The 13,839-nt window shown below is 38.9% G+C and overlaps 1 protein-coding gene across 1 annotated transcript in view; it reads right to left on the reverse strand.

Annotated features, from left to right (window-relative positions):
- Positions 1 to 13,839, reverse strand: part of igf1ra (insulin-like growth factor 1a receptor) — a 97,641-nt gene that overhangs the window by 20,916 nt on the left and 62,886 nt on the right. The window contains 9 exon segments of the mRNA XM_032583469.1: positions 661 to 868; positions 982 to 1,149; positions 1,229 to 1,464; positions 1,613 to 1,739; positions 3,460 to 3,668; positions 5,273 to 5,417; positions 5,878 to 6,014; positions 7,988 to 8,064; positions 8,066 to 8,289. Coding sequence (XP_032439360.1) covers positions 661 to 868; positions 982 to 1,149; positions 1,229 to 1,464; positions 1,613 to 1,739; positions 3,460 to 3,668; positions 5,273 to 5,417; positions 5,878 to 6,014; positions 7,988 to 8,064; positions 8,066 to 8,289 — 1,531 coding nt within the window.

Consider the following 13,839-nt stretch of genomic DNA (forward strand, 5'->3'; position numbering starts at 1 on the left):
TGAAACTGAGGCAGAGGTTCACTTTCCAGCATGACAGCAGCCCTAAGCATATAGTCAGAGCTACCGTGTTGTCTGAGTGTTAGAATGGCCCAGTCAAAGTCAAAACATAAAGGCACCTGAGAATATGTGACAAAACTTGAAAAATTCTGTTCACAAAATCTCTCCATACAATGTCAATTGAGATAGTTTGCAAAGAAGACTAAGCATCTAGACAGACAGTGTCTAGATGTGCAAAGGAGATAGAAACATATCTCAAAACGACTAGCAGTTCTAATTGCAGCAAACATGACTCAACTTGCTTCTAAATATTAGACGAACATAAATGCCTGCCACAGCTTTCACATTTCTTTGGTGAAAATCTTTGAAATTGATGTTCTGTCCATTTTGCAATTATACACCACATTTTGTTGGTCTATTGAATAAAATTCAAATACAATCAAATTTGTGTTATGTTGTAAGGGGTGTGAATGGTTTTGCAAAGCACACTATGAAGTACCTGATCTGTTCTGTAATAGTTGAAAAAGCAACTGAAAATGTTTTAGAGCACAATTTGTCAAGGGGTATCCAACCCCAATCCTACAGAGCTACTATCCTGCAATTTTATGCATTCCTGGTCCACGTATCTTTCCTTCAACAACCAACAAGCACAAATGACCATACCTTGGAAGAAAGATGACATTATGGAGGAAGTTCTCAAAAGCTTTTAAAAAGTAGTGGTCATGCTTGTCCTTATCCTTCTCTTCGGGTGTGTTCTGGCAAGGACAGCACTGTTCCATTTTTTCTCCAGGCAGAGTAATTTTGGGGGGGGTTAGGTGATCTTTCCCCTCTATGGGCTCTAATGATGAGCTCCGGATTGGTAACTTCAGCCCTGTTTGAAAAGTAATACCAATGTGGAATGACCTTTAATAAAAGGCAGTTTTCAAGTCTCTCAAGTTCAAACAGCAACCATATGTATATTTCATAGGAATTTTGTGTAATAACCTTTGGAGCAGTAATTATACTTGTAGAGCTCCTGGTCTTCATGCTGCCGCTGCCAGCGCACCAGGTAGTAAATGTGATTGCCGTTGGGAAAAACTGGAGGTGACCACTTCACTATCAACTTGGTTGAAGAGTTGGCATATGCATGGGCATCTTTGGGCACGGACGGCACTGTAACAAACCAAAGTCATGATGCGTTAGGTATCTGTGATCACTGAAGAACACAAGAAAGACTGCTGTTCAGACTTACATGAAGGTCGCGTGCGGATATAAATGATGTCGCTCTTCGCCCCAGAGATGTGTTCGTCCTTCATCTGCAAGGTGGTGGCTTTCACATAAATGGCGTACTGGGTCCAGGGCTTGAGATATTGAAGAGTAAATTTGGGATCTGTATTTCTGTCCTGTGGAAGGTCTACGTCCACCATGTGCCAGCTATTGGAGCCACAGCCATCCTGGCCATCAAACTCTGTGATATTCTGGGAAGGTCTGAAAGAGAACCGATTCAAACGAAAGGCTTCGGTACAAATCTGCAAAATGTCAAATTAGAATTTGGCAATCTAAAGTCATGACACATCCTGTACAAACCGATGTGTGATGAGGGGCTTATTTTTATATGAGATTGTTGAGGACTTACGACTCCTTGTAGTAGACTATGAAGCTTAAAAGATCTCCACGGTCGGAGACTTGGTAGCGTTCCCACGTCAGGGTGATCGTGTTGCTTGTTGTAAAGTTAGACTTGAACTTCAAGGTGTGACTTTCACCTGTAATGACAAAGCAGACCCCCCCTGTGAGACAACTTAAACAGCAATATGACTTGTTTCTCAGCTATTTTTCTCAAAAGTCTCAAAAAAGCAACAAAATATCATAGCCAGAACTCTGTAGTAAAGAACAGAAGCACTCTTCATCTGATTAAAACACTGTTTGCAGTACAGCTTCATCACTTATCTGTAGTACCCTGCAAAACATTTACATACGGTATGGATAGAGGCTAGTTGGACAGGCCTCAAAGAATGATTAAACTGCCGCCTCACACTCCACAATTTTTAAATTGCCTGAGTCAACTGGAGCTTTGTCAGAGGAGCCTTAAGGAGACTGCAGCAATAGCAACTGTAGCATTTGCAAATAATGAATATATTACATCAGCTCTCCAAATTAGAACTAAGCAACCATGGAAAATAAAATCACTGCTGATGAGAAGTGCATTGGATTTCATACAACTGGAAGAGAAAAACACAAATCCAAAAAGCATGAAACAAGCACACTGTAATTTAGATGAACATGAACTTTGGCTGATAAAACAACACAAGGAAGAAAACAGATGTAGTATCTATTAATTTGGGACCAAACATCTTAAATTGCAGGGTGTTTTTTTGTTTCAAACAGCTGAATATAGCTGTGATGAGTTTGGCTCTGTCTTAGTTCATGTATGGCAGCCAACAGATACCATACATGAATTGTACAACCCATAATTATTTACGTGCCTCTGTCCTTCTTTAAAACAACAGGGAAAGAAACTGGACAAAAAAATAGTTCACTTGATGCAAGCTAACTAGCAACTAAGCAAACCAAGCTGATTGCTCAGAAACCCCCCCCAGAAAAATCCTTCTTTTAGTTAAAAGCAATGCAAACTAAACAAAGCATAGCATTATATTATGGGAGAAGAAATTAACTAATTAATTAAAAAGAACAACATTTTCTCAGGTTTGTAGTTTTAAGGAAGTATAAAAGACACATCCTCCTTTGGATGATACCTAGTTTAAATGACATGCTATTTGCTCACACAAATTCATCCAAACATGACTTATCCATGTATGATATGAAACTGAAATAAAGGCAAGAAAGCAAAATCATTGTGTAGGTTTGAAGAAGGATCTAGTCCTTTTGTTTCATAAACTTTAAAGACAAGGATCAGGGAAAAGCTCTCAAACAAGAACCTTCTTGAGAGAAATCTAAATCACATTAAGGCTTATTGATAAAAAATAAAAAAAGTCATAATCACAACAATTATATTGAGTGTCAACCCAGATTTCTCACAGCGTTAGAAAACACTGCGTTGCAATTCACAAACCAAGCAAGGGCAGAATTACCGAGAAAAATATCCCTAAATAATTATTAATACTAATTATATTGAGCTGTTGAGAGTTTAAATTGAAACTAAATTACAAATTTGATTAATTGCACAGCTGTAAGGCAGCTTGCTGTGGTTATAATCCAACCTAAAATCCCTTTAGTCTTAGCTTTTCAGTTATAACATTAGCTAATGTAAAACAGGCCAGAAGTCTAATCTCTGGTGTTCTTGTTGATCTAATATGGATTATTTTTTTAGGCTCTCCAGGTCACAGAGGTATGCAGAAACACTGGAATATCCTGTCATGTAAGCCTCCTTTAAATAAATCCTACAAAATGAAAATATGACTCTGTAAGGAGGCACAACATTACATTTTTAACACATTTTTTGACTTCAGCAAAATGTTCACTCACAGCTGGCTCTTTCACCGTTGTAGCGGAAATCACCCTCTTCTGGCTCTACAGTTATGCCCGTTTTTTCCCACATGGCGTGAATCTCAGACTTGCAGAGCTTTGGGTTTCCACGGAAGAAGATACGCCCTGTCTGAATAGTCAGGTTGTGCTGGGTCCAATTCCACAAGGACTGCAGATTCTGGTTGTTGACGGCGGAGAACGAATATGTGCTGATAATGAGAGAAGATAAGCAGATGGTCACAAACATGTTGCAACAAGTTGTTTTTCTTAAGCAACTTGTGTGTAGCAACTGACAGATCAAATGGTTATTAGTTATCGTTAAACGTAGCAGTGTTGTGCACCAAAATGGGAGAGCATAAATATGGGCTCTGAATTTTGTGTCTGCCTAACAATGAGCGTTGGTATGAAACTGTGTCATGTCAACACCATTAGCAGCAGCAGTCCAAGCATAAAGCCTCCAGAGGGAAGGGAATGTCTGCCATCCTCAACAGCATTCCTTAGAGAGAAACTTAACACCGGGAAAAATGATAACAAGAGGGACACAAGGCTTTCCCATGACCCCCTCAGCTAAAGAAAAAAGCTCTGCTTTGGATCTAAGGCTGCTGCTGATATCCAAGTAAAGACATTAGCAAACGTGAACCTTTCCAGTCTGCTTAGTTGCCATTTATAATGTTTTCAAACACATCGCTATCTGGAACCCGACACGAAAAGGTTAAGTGAAGATGTATCTAACAATGCTTACATGCAGTATGAGGGTTAGACTAGTCTGGTAAAAACGAGTCCCTGGTCCTATTCTTTTTCCTCCAGAGGGATTGAGCTCTTGACTCTTGAGAAATGATTGCTTCCTGGAGGCGTGGACTGTATGGAAGTTTTAAATTTTACCCAATTGCTAACATTTGTCTGTGACGTATATGATGCTCCAGTTCGACACTTACCGGAAGTTGCCTGCACTGTAAACTACCATCCTCTACTGCAAAGGGAGAAGTGCTGATCCGAACGAGGAGGCTATTAATGTTAATTTAATATTTGGAAGCGTGATAAACATGGACTGAATAGAGTAGAAAATTATTGTCATTGTTCACAACTTCTCCCTCTGTTTGCTGATTGGCCCGGTAAAAAGATCTATTGGAGACAATCCAAGTCAAGGGGAGAAACTCCAAACTGTGCAGTAAGCGAGATTTTTTATTTTTATTTTGTTGGACAGAATTACACAAGAGGGCAATGGCTAAGGATTTACAACCTGCAGCTCTGGGTCTGTCTGTGGTTGTTTTGTTCAACTAAATTGGCTCTTGAAAACATACCAAAATGATACGGAAATTAGGAACGTTTTTAGACCAAAGGACATTAAAAAGCCTAGCTTCAGCAGTTTTACCATTTTGTTTTCATGCAATAAAATGCAATGCAGTGACAGAACAATGCAAGGACACTAATTGTACAAGGAACAACAGTTTGCTTTTTTTTTATTGAGTCCATTAATGTCACAATGACGCAAACATGATGTGCTATGCTTCATAATATGTGTGAGATAAATCAAGTTGCCTAATTTTATTTCAATAAAAGTAGTCTTTTCCCTCATTATAAAACTTTTTTTGTTGGTTATAAACAAATATCTACCCAGCCATTTGTAAAAATGGATAAATAATGTTGTTATAAAGCTTTTAAATGTTTGGGGGCTCCACACACATTGATGCAAAAGTAAAAAACTATTTTTGGATAGTACAGATTGCTGGTCCCTGCCTGAGACAATGGAGAACATTCTTTGCTCTCGTATTTTTAAAATTGAACATATATGACCAGGTTCACACAGCCTTACTCTTCAATAAGTTCTTTTCCGTTGATGTATCGGAGGCTTTTGAGGAAGGACAACGAGCTGAGAGAGTGAGAGTGTCGAATTTTCACATATCCCATCACTGTCTGGATCAGTCCCATGAAGGTCTCCAGCTCCGAGGCTATATTAACTGTAAAGAGTAGATACAGAAAGGAAATATGCACTGAAATTATTCCCAGATCACCATTGCAACTAAACCAAATGAAAATTAAATGCAATTGAACATCATTTTAAAAATTGGCAGCTAGAAATAGGTCATGACTGAATTGATTTAGGGAGGCACACCATACGACTCAGTATATAAATTTTTTCAAAACATGTATTATTTTCCAGTGCAATTCACAGTTATGCATTACTTAAAGCTAATCATTGACACAAACTCTCTGATACTAGTAAATAAAGGCAAATATGCAGAGTGAGGCCTTACTAAGTTTTACTCCATGAAACAAATAGAAAAATGATGTTTGCTCCTCAAAGAAAAAAAAATCCTCCCTTTACTGTGATCAGTTACTCTTGTAGCAAACATTTCTGGAATTTACCGCCAAACACTGCTGTTGTGTAAAAGAGCACACAGTTTTAGAATCACTCACTTCCGTTGCGGATGTTGATGACCAGATTGCCTTCGATGACGGTGCACTCCTTCAGGGACTGAGCAGCATCCACAGAATCAATAACAGAAGACGTACAGAACTTGTCGCACAGACCATTGCAAGCGGTGCACAGCATGCTGCCCACGACAAAGTCAAAAGAAGAGAGAAGGGAGTGGGGGTGGAGAGAGAGGAGTTATTGCAAAAGAAAGAAAGAACATCTTTTTTGTGATATTTTCTACCTCACACTGAAATAATTTGTCTTCTCTCAACCCAAAAGCATTCCAAAGGATTCAGGCAGATAAATTCAGGGAATGATAAAAGGTCACTTCTCACATGGACAGTTTAATCTTTTATGGAGCCTCAGCCGAACTGTTTCGTGAGAGAGTGACTCACTGTTTCAACCTTTGAGACAAAACACATGCAATGGCTAGAAACAGATTCAGCAAATAAGAGACAGGCCCAAACTTTAAGTTTATGAAAAGACAAATCTTAAAGAGAAACAGTGAAAAATGAAATGTTAATTACAAAAGCATTTACACCTTCACAGTATTTTATTGGAACTTCATGTGACAGATCAACACAGAATAAAATATAATGGTGAATGGAAGAAAAATGGCACATGGCTTACAATTTAATATGTGTTGCTGCAAGTAGGGGAGGATATGGGTCGGACCAGAAAGGTCCAAAAGTATTGTGAGGGTCTGCAGAGAACATTTGGCAGAGTCTCCTGTCAAAAGGACCTTCAACTCCCATCTCTGGCAGAACTTTGAACACTTCCTGGGGAGGCGGGGGACCTTGAGTTGGAGCGGGCCATGTTCAGTGCTTCCATTGTTGAGGCGGCTGACCAGAGCTGTGGCTGCAGGCTGATCGGTGCTTGTCGTTGCAGTAACCCTACAACCCGCTGGAAGTCACCTGCTGCTGTGAAGGATGCTGTCGAATCTGATCAGGCCTTTTATTTTTGCCTGTGGGACTGTTTCAGCAGAATTTAATGCTGGTGGATTGATAAGGCAAAACCATCTGTGTGGGAGGAGTTCTGTGACACCATGGAGGTCAACTTTTGAATAGCTTTGAATGGTGGACACCTCTGGTCCACCATACGGCGTCTCAGGAAGGTGAAGCAGCACTCCACCAACACTCTCTATATTCGGGATGTCATTGATCAGTGAACGGAACACTCTGAAGACCTCCTCAATCTCACCATCATGTCTCCTAATTAGAAAGTGTAGTCTGGGGACCTGGGGTCAGGATCTTCAGTCGCTGAGGTCACTGAGGTGGTTAAAAAGCTTCTTGTTCGCAACATCCCGGGGGTTTATGAGATTTGCTCTGCTGTGGGGTTGTGTTGGTTTACGTAACTCTGTAACATCATGTGGATTTTGGGGACAGTTCCATAGGATGGGCAGACTGGGGCGGTGGCCCCCCTGCTTAAAACGGGGGACTGCAAGAACCACTTTTTTGACTTGTATTTGTAAAAATATTTAAAATTATATGTGAATTACCTCTCACTTCGCAATTTTGTGCTACCTTCTGCAGGTCTATCACATTAAGAGATATTATGCTTGTGACAGGTAAAAACCGAGGAAAAAGTTCAAAGTTCTATGTTTGCATGCAAAAGAAGTAGAATAAGGTGTCCCTGGTGAGTGTTGTCTGTAAAATCTACCAGTGGCATGAGAGTTGAGAACAAGGCTCTGTGCTGAGGACATTTTACTGTGCAGACAGTCTAACCATGAATCTTTAATAGTTCAGCACCATGTTAACTTCCTATGTCATGAACTACTTTAGGAAAGATCCGTGTGAAGAGTTGAGGTCAGGTAAAGTTCAAGTCAAGGATGCCTTATGCAAAAGAATGTATAATGCAGAAGTGCATACTGGTTACAAGTTCCTTTAAAGTCTGAATACATCAGTATAAGCACACACCTGTTCATGGGAAATCTCACCAAGAAGCAGTTCTGTGTGAGATTCAACAACACAGCAATAGAAAAGAGATGTCGTTCATACCTTAAAAGATTCTTTGACAAGGCTGAGCCATGTATTTAAAAATCATATATTACATTTGTCACCACACTCGGCATTTCCACGTAATAAGAAACAAATCTGAGGTGTGTGTCCTTACCGATCAGTTTCACTGCGAGTGAAGCCAGAGGGACACTCATTCATACATTCTCTGTTGTGGATAACAAAGGGAATGTCAGTTGGAGAGGTGCACTTCAGAGCACTCCCTCTTGGTGATGCAACGCCAGCCCTCGAACATGAAGGTGCCTCCAGGACAGTCCGGCACGCAGCGACCCTCGTGTTTGTAGTGGATGCACGCCGAACAGGCCATGTCGTTGTTGGGTTCGGAGCAGCCCCCCAAGCACTGACTGTGGCAACACTCCCCATTGTCCATACAGGCCAACTTGCACTGCTGAGGACACACTGTGGTGGACATAGACATACATGAGAAGGACGTTAGTATTAGATGAAACCAAAAAAAAGTTTGCACAGTTAAACAACAAATAGACAATGTCAGACAAACTGTGGCAAAAGCCTAAGTAAACATTCTCATGAACAACTGCTTTGAGTATCTTCTAAGCTTGCTTTATGTCACTGTACTCTAAATGACATATATATTTTGAGAAAAAAAGAGATGCACCATTGTCCCATGTTGGCATAAGATCACACTTTAATGTGCTTAATTTCTTTTCAATGTTATTTAGCGCATATTATTAAAAGTTACAAAATGTAAAAAATCAAATCAAATCAAATGAAAAGTTGACTTAGTCAGTTTATTGACTAAATCCCTAGTTTGTAATGCCACATTGCTGCCACTATTATAATGAGAGCAATTCTGATGTTTGGCTCATTCCCTTTACAAACATGAAGGAGGAAGAATAATCAAAAACATGCCTCACTGGAACCGTTCCACTGTCACATCTGTAAATCTGCTTCGTACATGCATTTTTTTGATATGAGGACAATCTTATCCTTTAATAATGACTCTCTCTACAACTTATTGTTTGGAGGTTAGGGACACAGCAAGTAAAAGAGTTTCATCAGTTAAAGTTGTGGAACTTACATGTTGCAAATGACATGGAAAACCATCAAGTTTAAAGTAAAATGAAGACATTTCTTATAAAACTGGATGCATATTTTAACAAAAATAAGGTCAAAAATCATCATGAGTGTGGCAATAGCTTCTGAAACCATTCCTCCAAAATAAAGCATCCAAAATCCAATTTTTTTTTTCTATTAGAATTTATATTTAGCTATACCAGAATAAAGGCTGGTTGCACCCTGAATACAACTGTTTCTTTAAAGCAAGAAAAATGGCATCTTTCCAGGTTTAGAGAAAATAAGTGTGGGCTGTTTCAAATTATGTTTGAGCAAAAGAACTATTAGATGTTCCTCAGTGTTTACTGTACATCACTGAGAACAGTTTGTTACCATCTTCAACCAACAGGGTATACAAAACTATAGCAGATCATTGACAATTAGTTTTCTGCAAAAAAAAAAAGTCCAACCTGAACCTTGAAAGCATTGAGCGTACACAAATTACAGTTGACCTTTTCTTTATTTTTTATTTTCTAAAAAGCAAATAAGTAGTGTCAAAACACCTTCTGATGAAGGAAGCACTTCCATATATGGATGAAAACAGAAAATCTTTAAACATTAGCATGCTGTAATTGTCATCATAATCACAGATCAGATTGTGTGGTTCTCTTTTCATATGGGTGTGGCAACACAGAAAAACATGATGATATTAATTGTGCTGCAAAACCAAATTCTCCATATGACCAATAAGACTAAACTAATTTGAAATAACAGATTTTCTGGTTGCGTAGGAACTGCCTTCATGTTCAAAGCAAACTTTTTTTTTTCTAATTTTCCTTATGTATGTTGTTGTTGACTTCCTCCCAACCCTCTACAAGAGTTGGCCATTACCTCTACAACATTCGTACGGTCCAGCTGTGCTTTTGTTGTCTCTTAGTTCCTAACCTTGTGGCTCAGGGTGGAAGTGATTTACAGTACAATCCGTTATTATACAGAAATATTCACAAATTGATTCAACTTGTGTCAAGTTGCTGTGGGATTCTAAATTACTGTAGTTGGCAGGTTTTCAGCTTAAAAATGCCTGTAGCATCATAATTATTGTCAAATAATTCTACAAGGTGAATTGTGATGTGCATGTGATACATACATGCTCAACCTGCTTGGTTTTACAAGATTTCATACAGATCATATTTTAGTTCAGACTGTAAATTAGTCCAAAACATGTTGCCCGGTATTGTGTATACATTCTGACTTTTGCATGGTACCATGCAATACAGTAATACAGCAGAACAACTGCGCCAAGGAGCAGAGCCAGCTCTACTTTCGCTTCACAGTACAGCTGAGAAAGATATCGATCACCTCCACTCCCGTTCTCAAAGACTTTAAGCTTTTTTACTCCTTACATTCTGTCAAATTTAAGAATACTGAGGTGGAACTACTTTATAGAACTACAAAAAAAAACAAATCAGTTTCTTTAGGCAGTTGTAAGCTTATTGTTGTCTTTTTTGGTCTTAAAAGTTGAGTTAGATAAAGACCAGGCTGACAAGTTTGGTAGCTGTCCAGTTATTATGGATTAGATCCACAGCAAAAGCCAAAGACTTTTCTTTTTTAAACAACAGCATCAGATATCAACACATGCTAGCTCTCGCATAACAGCTGGGATCTGATTGGAATTACTATGCTGACGTTAGTGCGGTTGGCTTAGGAAGAGTAGTGTTGCACATTTGCAAGCACTGAAGGAAAAAAAAAAAAGACAGAAAGGGGTTCATTTTCTTGGAAATCTACCAAAAGGGGGCAGCCAAAGCAAACTATAATGAGCCTTCTCCTTAAAGGATGTCTGCTCCCTCAGTATCATTTTAACAGATTCCTCAATGCGGAAAAATTCCAAACATGCATGTCTTCTGCCAAAGGAGAGCGGAGCAGGAGGGGGGGGGAATCACTGTCTTAAATCCATATAAGTCGACCGGGTTTCGCTGCCCAACCAAACAACCCCATGGTATCAAGGATACAATCTCCTATTTATAGATGCTCCTAATGCAGGCCTATTTCCACACTTCTGCTCACTACACATAGCTATGCAGGTCATTATAGGTTTCCACCTCTTTAAAGAAGTGGGACTTCCTAACAAGGGGTTCCTCTGAACGGTAGACGTCAGCATCCCGGTTGTTCTCTAAGTAGATGGCCAAGAATAAACATGATGCATCAGAAGGTTCGAGTTTCGACCATGTGTAAGTTCAGACAGTGTTGTGTTAAAAAAACTGCTGAAAGATCGGACCTCAGACTCAAACGGTGGGAAAAGAAACCATCACTATAATCTGAGCCAAATACGTCAAACTGCGGAGAGTGGGGGTAGGGAGGTTCAGCATGTTGTTCTCCTCATACAGTAGTTACACAACTCCCTCCCTCCTGCTCTCTCCCTGAGCAAACACAGCCAGGTCAGACACCAAAACCCAAGCATCAGCTTGCCCCAGCTGTTTACCGGAGTGCTGCGACACAAGGATCGACTGGGTACATTTCATCCATAGTAAACAAGACAAGTCCCCACACTCAGTTTGCTGCTGCTGGTAAATATACCAGCATCAGAAAGTTACTGAAGGACAGACAAGTCTATAACATCAGTGGTTGTTATCCCAAAAGGTGTTGTCTAGTGGCAGGACTATGTGAAGAATCTCCAAAATGTTGGAGGTCACAGAGTACTTACTAAACACATATAATATTAATTCCTATGGCAACTCCTACCTAAATAGTATGAAGCATTTTTTTTTACCAACTGCCTACCAGACTAACCTTGAGTTCTTTATTTATAAAATATGACTTTTTAACACAGATCACAAGATTTCAACGCTGTCTGCCATAAATTGCTTAATTTCTTTTTTCAATAAGGTCTTTACCTACTACAACAACATCCCCACTTTTTTCTCTGGACACTGTCACAGGAGTCCTGTATATTTTGCAGATGCAACTGTAAATCTGACAAAGCTGTCTCTTTTTAAAGAGAAGAGCCTTTATTCTGGCAGTCTGCTGTCATTAACTTTAACATCTGACATGCTAACTGAGGCCTGCAGAGTCCGAGATGGAGCTCTTGGGGTTTCCACAGCGTCTTGAAGTGCTAAAGGGTCTGACCCTGAGGTGAACTTGCTGGGATGTACTCTCCTGGGGAGTCTCTGACTGTCTTGAATGAATTTTAAAGAATAATCTCTCTCATTGTAAAGTGCTGCACAGAAAATATTCGAAAATGTCCTCAAAGGGATATTTGAGGATTTCCTAAGTGAGATTTTTGTTATGCTAAGAGCAACTAATAATATATCTGATAAGATAAGTATCTTAGTGTCTTTATTAAGGGTACATCCTAATTAGTTGGCCATGGAGGATGTAGTCAGCAGCTACGCAGATAGGGGCTGAAAGCTAAAGCAGACTTCTACCATTTTAAAACAATTTTAGTTTCAAAAACATTAGAGAAGTTTCTGTAAATGCTATTTTTAAAAATATTTAAACCACTGTCGTATTTGCATATGTTCAGTTATGAACTTGGAAGTCAATGATTATTTACACACGAGCCGGAGGTAGGGAGGTAGTGTCCCACCAAAGAACTTCCTGTGTGAAACAGGTACTGAGAAAGACACATTTATAGTATTTACATTTTCCCTTCGGAAAAGCAAGGCAGGCATAAAAATCAAGAAAATACTAATTACTTAACCACTGTAAAAGTTTTGATTGTATTTCTCAAAAAATAAGCTTATTGTATATTATATACAAGGTACATCGAAGGAAATGCACAAAATAAACTATCAATATGCCAGTCAGACAATCACACCAATCAATGTTAATGATAAAAGTTGACATACCTTACTGACTATTAGAGCTTCATATTATTTTACTGTAAACAGGTACTAATCATATGTTTGAGAAAAACTGGGAAAATGTAAAAGATGTGAAAGTTATTCTATTTCACTGTATATTTGCTCTGATAACATTAATTCAGTGTGAGGAGAGCAATATGTTCTCCATAAACAATATCCATTTACCTTTGACTACATTAAGTAAATACTCAAGAGCAGGTATGCATGACATTAAGTAATTAGATAAAGATATTTTTACTTTCAACATTATCATCAGTATGTGATGTGGGCATCAGTTTAGACACCATTCAACAGACTGAATATCTCATCAATATGCAAAGTTTAAATTAATCACTCTTCAAGATAATGACCAATAAATCTAGGCATTTTAATAAATCTAAGCATTTGCATTATTATTACCAATACACATACTGATTTTGTGATGATATGTTGAGTAGCCCTCACTTTAAAGTCCAATTTGTTTGTTCTGTTTTTATTGCTTGTTTCTAATCGATTGTTTTTCTCCTTGAGTGTCTGAAATGGTGGCTTGAGGTAGAATGAATTACTATTATTAATTGTTATTATTATTATTATTATTATTATTATTTTGTCAATATATTGTAAGGCCAGTCCAGGACACCTTATGTCAAAGGCAATGTATTAACAGCTATGCTGAAGCTACAAAGGAGTAATCTGCCAAAACCTTTATGTAGACATTCTCTCGCTTGCTGCTGAATCGAAGTGCGCAATATGTCTATGAAATAGCTGCCAAAGAAAAGATGAAGATACTAGTGCAGCAATGCACCTCATCAAAATTCAAGTCATGCCCTGTTTGCTTAAGTGCGTGCTGTCTTAAGTAGTCTGGTACACACTGCTTTCACGTAGACGCTGGCGACATGTTTACTGCCAGCATGCCACTGCCACATCTGCACGTGAGGTGTGATGTGGAAATAGAAAAGATGCTCGAAATTACACAGTTTTTCTCGAACTGATCCGTTAGAGGTGTCCGTCACAATCAAACACAAAAAAGGCCTGATGAAAGATTAAGTTTCATTCTTCGTGGCATATCAAAGCGCAGCATGTTTTTCCTGTGTAA

The sequence above is a fragment of the Xiphophorus hellerii genome, chromosome 2 (assembly GCF_003331165.1).
Source record: "Xiphophorus hellerii strain 12219 chromosome 2, Xiphophorus_hellerii-4.1, whole genome shotgun sequence".
Classification (NCBI taxonomy): Eukaryota; Metazoa; Chordata; class Actinopteri; order Cyprinodontiformes; family Poeciliidae; genus Xiphophorus; species Xiphophorus hellerii.